Genomic DNA, 12,745 nt, shown 5'->3' with positions numbered 1-12,745 from the left:
GTATGCTTCACGGTAGCTGGTATAACCAGCTCTTTACTGCGTCCTACATCCAATGGCCACTCATCCCAGTTGTCTCACAGAGCCATTTCGTTGATGCCTGATATTGTCGACGCCTCAAAAGACCAACATGTTTTGTCTTAGTTACTTAAATCTTTTCTGTCGATCTTCTGACTAAACGGCGTCCGTATGTCCTCGGCAATGATTGCCTTTGTATTATTTGCCACCAAACCAGTACGGGGCGTTAAATGAGGTGGACCATGAGAGGTATGCGCCGTGGCGGAAGTTGAATTCTATGAATGGTTCCGCTTTCCACTGCATCCACATAGAGACGTCAGTTCCAAATTACTTTTCGAAATAAGCAGCAAGTTACCTTTTGGTGCGCTCGCTGCCCCCTACAAGTAAGTATTTGTAAGTAGGATATTTTTTTCGTCTGTTGATATCTAAAAATTCTGTGGAATTGGTTCAGAGCCTATGTTGATTACCTCAACATACAGCGTTTATGGATTGCCATGAGCGCCGTTTGAGCAGCGGTCCCGTTTTGTCTATTGCAATAACATCAAGGTTTGGTTGGCATAACACTTTGGACGATTGGATGTGCATCCATTAATCTGCTGTGATATCCCTTTACTCGGTGACCTCGCCTAACAGTGAGTGCTTCCTTGAGTCCGCCGACATTCATTCATTGCTTGAGGAAGTGTTTTTATAATTGTGTCTTCAAAGGTGCTCCTTTCCAAGTAAATCTTATAAGTAATGCCACCTAGAGACACCAGATGGTGTCACTGACAGTACATTACCATTGTCATCACCGATACCAGTACCAGTCCTATTACTATTGCCATTACCAACACCAGTATCATTTCCATTTCCACTACTATCACAATTTCCGTTAACATTACTCTTACCACTACCATTACCATTATATTACTATTGCCATTACCACAAGTATAGTCATTACCATTACCACCACATTTGCCTTTATCATTATCATTACCAATTGGTTACCAATGTTATTAGCATTACCATTACCACTACCATTACCGTTACTATAACAATTATCATTATCATTACCATTACGATTATCTTTGCTACTACCAATACCATTGCCATTACAATTACCATCACCGCTACCATTAACATCTTTATTAACTTCTTACATCTTTAGATCTTTATTAACTACGAACATTCCCCATTGTAAGGATTTTGAAATCTCTTATGTTGTTTATACAAACAACTGCATTAACTTATGTTTATTCGAGCTACCGAAACATACCTTATATTTTATATAAAATAAAAATTACCGCGTTTGACTGAAGGTCTCACTGTCAATACTGGAACTGCCCATAAATACATATCTGGGGTCATAAGCAAATACCGCCTAAGTCGACTTAAGAAAGAATTGAGTTATATATGCTATCGTATTCTGCAACAACTATTCCATGTGTGTGTGTGTGTGAAATCCCAATCTCGCCAGCTAGGCTATTTAAAAAGTTCTAGACGAACATATTTTGGTTTCTCCATAAGGTTAACATTACAATCCAATTGTTTAAAACGTTTTTTCTCGCATTAAGGTTTTTCGACTTAGGCGGTTATTGTTTATCTCCACAGCTATATGTATATGTACTACTACCACATGTCAACTAAGTACGTGTGCTTTTAGATGTACACTTTATTAAACAACTTGTTGTTTGGGTTCAACTAGTTTTATTGTTGTTGTTTGTTTTGCCCAATGTTTTTTTCGGCATGATGTGGCTTCGATTTTTACCGCCACATGCCGCCTTTTTGTTTAGCAGTCCCTTGTTTATGTTTTGTTTCTAATTTCATTTCAATTTGCTTGTTCTTCTGTTTGTGTCCAACCTGGCTTGCGTACCCACCTACCTATTAAAACACACGTTCGTATGAAGTATTCGAAAAACGCCCAGCAACATAAAACTCTCACTAAAATTGCGCCGAATATGCTTCTGTATGTACATACATATACTGGCCCGCATGCACACAAAAACAAACAAATACACATACGTTTATCCATAGTAGTTCCAACTAGATTAATTGCATTTCCTATTCTTCTTTTTCACCTTACCATCTCTCTCTCTCTACCCGATTTCTATTTCTTTTTGCAGTGTATGTGTTCCTCAGCCCGCAACAGAGCAAAACGGAAATCAACGCTGACGGTAAGTTTAATTAATAATTTACATTGACGGTTTTCACTTGTGGTTGGTTCGTTGGTTGGCTAATACGATTCCAAGAAGATCGTTGGCAATGTAAATGTTTTGTCAGAATTGTTTAGTAATATTTTAGTTTTAGTAAATCTTACACTTTTGGGGTTTTGGCGTTTTCGCATTTTACGATAAATCAATTAGGATAAATATGTGTACAAAAAAGGTTTCTAATTAAGCTTGTGGCCAGGAATGAACAATATTAGTTGAGATGATTGAAATACTTTCTTATCAGGGGCTTCCTAATCGAAATTCCTTGGACTTTGAAACCATACTTGAGAAACTTTCAAAAAAAAAAACGACTGAACAATTCAAGTACGGTGGCGAGGAGTTGATACGGTGTATGCATCAACTCTTATGCAGAAAGACTGTAGCCCATCGTCAATGAACTGATTGGGCCTTATCAGTGTGGCTTTAGACCTGGCAAATCCACCATTGATCAGGTATTCACATTACGTCTAATCTTGGAAAAGACCCACGAAATAGGATCAACACTCACCACCTTTTTGTCGACTTTAAAGCCGCTTTCCGCATCACTGAAAGGAGTTGCCTATACGTCGCTCTGTCTCAGTTTGGCGGGGATGCCAAACTGATGCGGCAATACCACCAGCTCCTTCAGAATTGGGAAAGACCTCTCCCAGTCGTTCGTCACTAAACGAGGTTTCAGACAGGGCGGCTTCCTTTCACGTGACTTCTTCAATCTGATGTTGGAGAAGACAATAAGAGCTGCAGAACTGAACCGCTCAGGAACAACTTTTTTACTACAAGAGCATGCATGGCGACGACATTGACATTATTGATAAAAACAAGGGCTACGTCTGTTCTGTCTTCTCGGGATTAGATAGAGAAGCAAAGCGAATGGGACTTCGTTTATTTGGGAACCAGCATAAACCAACAATAATGCCAGCCTTGAAATCCAACGGAGAATCACTCTTGCCAACAAGTGCTACTTTGGGCTGAGTAGGCAATTGAGAAGTAAAGTCTCGTTGTACAAAAATCATATCTTATAAGTCATCATGCCTGTGCTGGTGTATGGCGTGGAGGCATGGACAATGAAAACATCTGATGAAGCGGCTCTTAGAGTTTTCGAGAGAAAAATTCTGCGCAAGATTAACGGGCCTTTGCTCGTTGGCAATGGCGAATATCGCAGACGATTTAACAATGAGCTGTATGAGCTTTACAACGATATAGACTAGACATGGTGTAGCGAATTAAAATTCAGCGGTTAGGTAATTTCGTTCGAATGCACAGAAACGCTCCAGCTCTGAAAGTATTCAGCGCGGGTCGGGATCCTGGTAACAGAGGAAGAGGAAGGCCTCCTCTGCGTTGGAAAGACCAGGTGGAGAAGGACTTGGCTTCTCTTGGCATTTCCAATTGCAGAAATTTTTCTTTCTATTTTCAATCAAATTCTTTTCCTTTTTTAATTTCATATAATTTTTAGAAACTCATCTTATGTATATTTTTCTTTCTTGATTTAATTTACATTTAAATTTTTACATGCCATTCTTTTATAAAGAAGAATATTGTGATTAATTTCATTAAATTTTTATGAAGTTCTTTTATTTTTTGAATTTAAGTTTTCTTTTTTTTGTTTGATGTTTTTAATTTAAATTTATTTAATTTTCTTTTTTATTGTTTTAAAATGAAAAATATATTTGTTTATTTAATTTAATTTTTAGGATCTTAAATAACATTTGGTTTTTTTTTTATTAAAATTTTCCAACTTTTATATTGTGTTTTAAAAATAATTTTTGTTTTAATTTTATTTAATTTTTACGTACTATTTTTTATTTAATTTCTAAAAATAGTTTTATTTATCTTTGCTTTGATTTAATTTAATTCTCATTTTTAATATAATTTTTATTTTTATTTAGTTTAAATTGGTTTAAAAAGAAGAATATATACATGTGTATATTTTTTAAATTTAATAAATTTTTTTTTAAAAATTTATTGCTAAAAAGCGAACAGCATAACGTTAAGACCTCCCCGTTAGTAGATCTTTCAATTAGTCTTTCGAAAGACAGTAAAGAGCTTGCAAGATAGTTGCCAGAATTGATAATTGCCTTACGAAAGACCACCCCTTGTTAGGCTCGATCGAAAATTTATGAAAGCCTTCTGCCCTTTAGCGCCTTTACTGTTATGTAACTTGTGTACTTCTTATTTGTACCACCTTAGTTCGCATTACCTAGCGTTAACACAAGCAAAAATGCATCGACATACTTTCTTACTCACAGGTGTCGCCAATACTTACTTCCGAATCTTTTGTTATCATATCCGTTACAAAAGCTCGATTTTTCTATTAATCACCTGTACGTTATTTAATTAATTGCTTTTAATGAAAATTGCATCCGCTGTTTTATTAATAAGAAAGAGAACAGGTAGTGGAGCTGCATTAGCTGTCGGTCTAATTTATTGTACTTATTGGACACATGGCGTGCCAACCGCCGGTCAGCAACTAATTCACTGGTGCAGCAGAACAAATTGTTCGCGATAGAGCACGAACGACACCCGTTGGATAAATGACTTGACAAACTATAGTATATATGCAGGCGCTCACTTTTGTTGGTATGTGTGTATGTATGTATGTACGCGAATTGTATAGTTTGTTATGTAGCTGATAACCAGGGTTGGCACTTTGGTAAATTGCTACCAAAATTGATAAACAAATTTGGGTGTTCGTTTGTTCTTTTCTCAGTGTATGATTGCCTAAATATTTTAAATGATTCTTTAAATAAAAAGAAAAAAGTGGACATATATGTAACTATACACTATGATTGTTCACAAAAAAGTGAAAAAAGCAACGTTAGGTTTTATAAATGAGAATTTTTTAATGAAAAAAAAAAAAAAAAAATCACAAAAGACCGGCGGCAATTTTTTCCTGCATATTTTTGGTTATACTAAAATTCCATGGGCTATAAAACTGCATACTCAAAATTGTTTTGAAAATTCAGAGTAAAAAGATCGAAATTTAGACGATTTTTTTTTTTATAAATATATATAAGTTAAATGCTTAATTTTTATGGGTTTAGTTACCGATATCGTTATACAAAAAAAAATGCAAAAAAATCTTTACTTGAGAAACACAGTGCACATTAAAAAAAAAAACTTACAATCGGTTTTTGAGTCATTGTATTTGTCTATAAAAACTCGTATGCTCTCAAATACCATGCCATTAGTTAAGTAAAAAGTTCCTTAGTAAATTTTTTTTTTAATTTTTATGGAAAGAACTAAAAAAATAGAACAAAGCTAGAGTTTTTATTCAAATAACCAGAAAAAATTTATTGGTAGTTATTTTTCAGGTTTGGCAGATATTCTTCATGTGGATGATAGGTATTTTTTTTTTCGTCAGTGGCAACCCTTCTGATAACGATGATGATATCCTTTGCCATTTACGGCATTAACTAGTCACAACTTAACTGAGTAAATATTTACTTAAGCAGTATGCCCCACAAGGCGTCTCTACTAAATAAATACTACATACAAATGTACATATATACTACATATGTATGTATGTAAATATGAAAACAATTCTGTTGCTCTGCTAACAGTAGCATACCTGCTGTTGCAATTCCTGTTTCTATATTCGAAACGAATGCTTTTTGTTTGTTTTCAATTTTCTGTATTGCCTTTGGTTTTTTGTTTTTGTTGACTGCGCTAGGCCAACATCGTAAATATTCGCATGGCGTCAAGTGTCACTTTATCTCGATGATTAATTTCCAATTCAACGTTAGACAGGGCTGGAAAGTAAACAGGCAGCGCGGCTCCACCACCAGTTTCCCCTAAGTATGTATGCTGGTTTCAAGTTAGTTGGTTGCTGTAAGATGTGTGTGTGTGTGTGTGTGTGTGAACAGGCTCATTTCGCTTCTTGTTGTCCTTTGCCTATGCATGTCAGCTGTAGACGAGAAATAGGCAGCAATGCGGGCGGAAAGTTTCTAAATTAAGGTGTACTAATGAATTTTCCGTAATTTGGTTGGCAAAGCAGCGAATGTTGTACTTAGACGTCAGCACAAATTGCCAAGAAACCACTTAGAAACGCGAGCTGTAAAAGTTTATTTCACAGTAGTTGGCGCCTATAGACTGACTGAAAACTTCACTTCCATGATGTGTGTGTGTGTGTGTTTGTGTGTATTTAAAAAAATTTATTTTTCAAAGTAATCAGATTGTATTAAGAGCACACGAAACGTAAACACGAAAAGATAACTTGACGAGGAGAATGGTGGGTATTGATATCATGACATTAAAGTCAACGTTAATTTACATATGTATGTTACATATTAGGATAGTCCACAAATACAACTAAGATCAACTTTGCCCCCTCACTAATTATAGAAAATTAAAAAGAGAAACCCGCATTTATTTACTTTTTTAAATTGGTTAATATTTATGTAATTATCCCACCAGGGCTTTGAAGTTTTCCAGGGTTTTAAAATGGGGAAAATATTTTGTTTTGTAAAGTCGCCATAAAATCATCAAAATAAGTATATTTTGATCGAATAAGCATTTTTCCTTTCAGAAATCTTCAAATCATAAAACTATGGCTGTGTTCAGAACTGCATCAAGCCAAAGCATCCGCCTCTTTTTCTTCACAGAGCAATGCAAATATAACTCTTAAAATAAATCGCAGATTTGAAAAGACCACAGTGATGCAGTAGTGCATTAATTTTGGGTAAAAACCGCAGTAGATCTACTGCAATTGCAGTAAAGTCCGAACGCGGATACCGACTAATCAGTTTAGTTACCTTTGGCGGTGATCTTTTCGCGCAACTTTGCCATTATATTGTTACCCAAATTCACAAAGGCCCTAATCAACACATTTTTAATTTCAATGGTAAATCACCCCAATAACTGGAAGAGTTGAGAATATTTTAATCTATCCCTGCCGGAAACCTCGAACTAGTGAATCAAATTTCTAGTTCCGTACTAGATCTTTATCGCCAAAACCGAACCAGTCTGATAGTAACTAAATCCCCACCAGTTCATAACACTGGATCACAAATTTTAATTTTGATTTTGTTCTCCAGATGGCACTATCCAATTTGTATGTAGAACCGCACACTGATTCCGAAAATCGAGTTAATTTATTTTTGTATGGATACGTTTTCGAGATATTTGCAATTTACCGTTATTCAGCTTAGAAAAAAAATGATTCCACTTAATCAGGTATTCAATTAAATACTCGTAATGCGAGGTACAGTAAAAGAAAATAAAAATCTCTATAAACCATATATACATCACTTTTCGATAGCCCTGATAGTTTCCCAGAAATTAATTAATCATTCCAGATTTTTTGTTTTTTTTTTTTTTATAGAAAAATGCAAAAAATTCAAACTTTAAGAGGGGAAAAAGTAAAAAAATCAGTTTCTGTGTAAATATTTTGCACTTTTGTTAAAGCCTGTTCCTTTAGAAAAGAAATGAAGCTACTAATGAAGAAAATCGATAGATAAATAAGAAAATAATGATTTGTCAAACGAAAATTCGCAAGGATTTTTTGTATGAAATATGAGCAGAAAAGAGTGTTACTCATACGCCACGTACACCTGAGTAGGTAGAGTGATTGCATCGAAAACAAGAGGCGTCAGAAATGATTAATTAATTTCTCAGAAACTATCAGAGCTATGGAAAAGTGATGTATATACGGTTTATGGAGAATTTCATTAGCTTTCATCTCCCGTATCTCGCATTACGATTATTCAATTAGTTCGTAAGATATACGTGATTAGGTGAAACCACTATTTTTTAAAGCTGAATAACGGTAAATTGCAAATATCTCGAAAAGTTATCTATCGTGGGAAGCCAAACTGACGATTTCTCACTTCAATGACCTGGCAACACTGAGCATAACCTTTTTATTTCTGAGAGTGGAAAGCCAAAGACTAAAATTAACAAAAAATGGATGTATGGTAGTGATGTGCTGAGTCAATACTTCTAAGTATTGATCGATATTCGGTACCGATTTAAAAAGTATTCCATACTCTCGATACTCGGTACCGAAGCATTAAGGTTTCGAATACAAGCGCACATAGGCCAAAAATATGGCAAAACGGGTTCAGGGGAGACTCTCCTATCAAAGCCCGAATGTAGGAGCCAATAGAGTTTTTAATACTGATTCAATTGAAAGATGTGTATATACAGAGAAACCCTTAAAGCATTTTTGTACCAGCTGAATCGGACGATATCATTTTTGTAGGCCTTGGGGCAGATTCTGTAACCAGTTAGCGACAATTTTCGAATCGGTATCGGTTTTGTTGACCTATTATATGATTTTTACGTCAACAAGCGCGATATCGATCCAAAACTTGTCGCTAACTGGTTACAGAATCTCCCCCCTGAAAGGCTTCTTCATCCGTCAAAGCATTTTTCTTGAACCTTGGATCGACTAAGGTTAAAACTGATAAAATAATATTTTTCGGTGGCGATAAGTTCAAGTGTTTTAGCCGATATCATATAAATTAGTAATGAAAGTTTTTTCTAAACCTGAAATGCATATAATGGAGAGGGTTTAATGTAAATAATCGGTATCGGATACCGAAAAGGAAGTATCGGGTACCGAAATCTTTTTTAAGTATTGGGTACCGAGTATTGAGTACCGACAATTCAGCACATCACTAATGTATGGTGTTTCGTTTTTAATATTAACAATATTTTTCAAGCTAAAATTTTTTTTTGAAATTTTTCATAAAAATATGGTTAATGCTTTATCAAAAACTATATAAATCACACTTTCAAGCTTTATACAGAACTTAGAAAAATTCCGCAAATTTGTATCTAAATTTCGAGCCTTTTTTTTGGGTATGCAGTTAACAAGCTTATAAAATTCTGGTAAACCTGAAGTTTCGCTGAAACTTGACATGTGCTCTAATTTTAATAAGAAATTCATGTTAATATGGAAAAAAGTGCAAAACGCAGTCAAAAAAAAAATAATAAAATAAAAAGCAATGCGATTTTTTAGCCGCTCAAAACTTGCACTTATTTTACCGCTATTAGCAGTCGCGCCCAAACACCACTATTACTAAGAAAAATTGGAGCACATGTCAAGTTTCAGCGAAATAGGTGCACGTTAACTGTTTTTTCCAACCTGCCTCCATATAGTCGAGAGGCAGATGGTTTTTTATGAGAAGCGTTTTCATAGGAGATATGAGCAAATTTCACGAGTTGTTACATTTTTCGACAAAAACGTGTTTTTTTTTAAAGAATAAGATTCCTAAGAACAAGATATACTAAAAAAGTTAAAATACCCACTCATGCTCATATAACGGTAGTTGCGTATGTAACGTATACATATACCACTTTCTTCATATATATTTTAATTTTAATTTTAGGATGAATTTCAAGTGTGCCACTAAAAAAAAAAAATTAAAATTAAATTGTAGTTTCTCAAATGTAAGTCATCTTTTACTCAATGTTATTTTGTTTTCATTTGGTGACATACTAGCTTTATTACACTAGATTCGTTCGTTTTGGCAAGAAGAACATTTCCGCCGTTTAATTTTAACATTTTGAAGTAGCTTAAATTATTAAAATTAAAAAAGAAAATTGTAAAATTTCAAAAATTACAAAATATCTGCGACAGATATTCTGTATGCTGCCAGTTTTTTTTAGTTTGGGGGCACACTCTTGAAACTTCACAGTTTTGTTGTATTTGATGCCAACCTCCACTGCCTCTAATATGAAGATTCTTTTTGAAAACTTCCTAAAGTTATTAAAAAAGAAAACAGTATGATTTTTCGAGCGACAGTGAAAAAATAAGAAATTTCGGTACTTTTTCGCCTAAATAAACGTTTTAAGGCCAAAATTTTTCAAATACTTGATTTATTTTTTAATGTACTTGTTTTAGCGTTTTTTTCTAGCGAGGGAAGGGAGTGACACTAAAAAACAGCTCGCGAGATTCGCTCATATAAACTAGGAGGCTTGCCATTGCCTAGTGTTTGGCCCAGGATGCGAACCTAGATTGTATCGGTTGGAAGTAACCACTCGGCTACGGCGAGCGTCCATTTACTTGCTACACTTTTTTTGTACAAAAATATTTGTTTTTTAATTTTGTGTACATAACTAACCTTCCTTAAACTCAGTAAACCATTAGGCAGCTGCTACTTCTGCTTTATTAGCAATCGCGCTCTCGCAGCCTCGTTTACCAAGCTTTGTTTTTCCCCCCTGTTTCCCACTACATTCGCCCAAATTTGCCGCTTTGTGTATTCCAGTGTAAAAGCTTCCCTACTTTCACAATGTCAGCAGCATGCTAATTGCCCGAAAATTATGCCAAATCGTGTCAGCAGAAGTGGTATACTTGCAGGCGCTGCAATTTATGTATGTTTGCATCTGACCTCGCTTCACACGCTGTCACCGCCTAAATTATCGATTGCAGCTGTGACTCGGTGCAAGTTGTATACTTTATCACCACGGTTGTAGATAAATTCGGCTGTCAGCTAAGGCTGAGGCCATATTTAGCTATCAAAAACACCTTAGCCAACTTTAAGGCTGCATTATGTATGCACATTGAGTGTGTGTGTGTGTGTGCCTCTATTTAGATTACCACTTGAAAAATTAACGGCATACCTTTGGAGTCAGATTCGAAATTCTAGTAGCTAAGTAGTCATTCATCGGTAGTCGTCGCTGTACCTGGCTCCCTTCCAAGTTTACTAAATTTGTATGTTCATACCCGCAAACACTTATAGTTAGATATACAAATGTTTGCAAATACGAGTACGTACGAAGCAAGTACATATTTTCCTTACCTTCTCTGCATTTTAATATTTAATTTGTGTAATCATCCGAGCCACTGTTATAATTAGTTTAATACCCATACTACAATCAGGGTTGCCACTGAAAAACTTTCTTTCTTTTCAACAAAGAGCGGGTTCAAAAACCTACCAAAATGGCCTCTTTCCATCCATTTCTTTTAATGAAGAAAACGGCGTTGGACAGCATTAAATATATTTATTTTTTCTGGTTGTTATACTTAAAATAAGATATCCAGTAAAAGAACAGATCAGAATAATAGCTATTATATACATACATATAGCACACACATAAAAGTGGTGTCTGCTTTTAACCAGACCCACCTACCGACCTGTATTTCGACCCACTGAATCCGAATCTGACCGTTTGACTTCTAAGCCTTAAAAATTTCGAGTAAATTGCGAAAAAATGAAAAAGTGGCAACAAATTCGCAGTTTAGTTTTAATAAAGCCTTCGGAGTAAAAGACGTGAAAAATCGTTGCGGAAAATAAAATTCCGTCATAGCTTTTTTTATCGCTCATTTGCATACATACATACATATATTATGAAGTATGTCCAGAGACATATTGCTACCTAAAGGTAAACAGGTGCCAAGTCCACTTTTTTTAAATTTAGTTTGTGATGCGGAATGATAGATAATGCGAAACTACATCAATTTTTCGTCTCTCCTAAACAATTTCAAAAAATGGGCTTGGCACTTTTCACCTTTAGGTAACGATATATACATTAGTAAGGAAAATATAAACCTCACGGTTACGCCTGCCAAATATCCGGGTCTAGGAACCTCCGGGCTTGGGACAAAATCTGCGCCTTGTCATTGTTGAAAATATTATCGATTCGCAATTGCATTTCAAAGAAAGATATATCATTTATAAACCTGCCTTTACGTCCATCAATTCAATCACTTGATATTTAGATTCGCAGTGGATGTGTAATACTTTTTATACGAATACAGTGTCCAGAGAATAGCCGAAGGTAATTGGTAAAATTCTGCCTATACCAGTAAGCAACGAGGTAATGAGGGTAAAATTGATGTCAAAATGTGGCAAGCCTTCTCACTGTGCTGACAAAGTGACACATTACAACAAGCCAGAGATGTTTGATGTTTTTTGAGCAAAGAAGCCTACCAAAATTTTAAGCGTCCTACCATTCTACCAACGCGAAAGAAACCTACCAATTTTGGTAGGAAGAGCCCAAATCGGCAACTCTGACTACAATGCGAAAGCACCACAAAGTTGTTGATTTCATCTGCCACTGATTAGCTGCTATCAGCAATTTTGGCAAAGTGATACCTACAAATTCAAAGGTTCGCATACAAACACTTTTGCAATATGCCTCCCACCATACGCGCTTTACCACATCTACACACATACATACACAGCATCAACAAAGTTTACCACACCCCTCACCCACCTGATGCCATCATCGTCGTTATCGGTTTGTGGCATTCTCTCAACTCCAAGTGTCACACTCAATTTAGTAGAGTACCAAGCGCCGAGATAACTGCAAGAGTCAGTGGTTCTAAATCGCCTGACCACTTTGTCAGCAACTCAGTCAATTCAACATTCGGACAGTCGGCTTAAGTTTGCCTGCTAATTCCTCGTGCTATTGTTTGTATTGTAAGGCTGTTAGTTGCTGTTGCTTCAATTCACTGATGTATGTATTGCCAGCCACTACCGTTCGTCGTCTAATTGGCTGGTGGTTGTCGCTGCTAATTTTGTAAAATCTATTTGCACCGATTTCCGTAGGTGAGCCCTTGGCAAACTTTGAATAGAATTTCGTTGGATGCTGCAGAG

At 35.6% G+C, this 12,745-nt stretch overlaps 1 protein-coding gene across 1 annotated transcript in view; it reads left to right on the top strand.

The window, feature by feature from the left end:
• Window positions 1-12,745, top strand: part of LOC118743796 (nuclear pore membrane glycoprotein 210) — a 120,466-nt gene that overhangs the window by 98,350 nt on the left and 9,371 nt on the right. Inside the window, exon 24 of the mRNA XM_036476560.1 lies at window positions 2,118-2,168. Within this exon, the coding sequence (XP_036332453.1) occupies window positions 2,118-2,168 (51 nt within the window). The remainder of the gene's footprint in view (window positions 1-2,117; window positions 2,169-12,745) is intronic.

This window comes from Rhagoletis pomonella, unplaced genomic scaffold, assembly GCF_013731165.1.
Source record: "Rhagoletis pomonella isolate Grant_MI unplaced genomic scaffold, Rhpom_1.0 Rhpom_scaffold_00007, whole genome shotgun sequence".
Taxonomy (NCBI): domain Eukaryota; kingdom Metazoa; phylum Arthropoda; class Insecta; order Diptera; family Tephritidae; genus Rhagoletis; species Rhagoletis pomonella.
The sequence above is the reverse complement of the archived record's forward strand: the minus strand, read 5'-3'. Positions and strand labels throughout refer to the sequence as shown.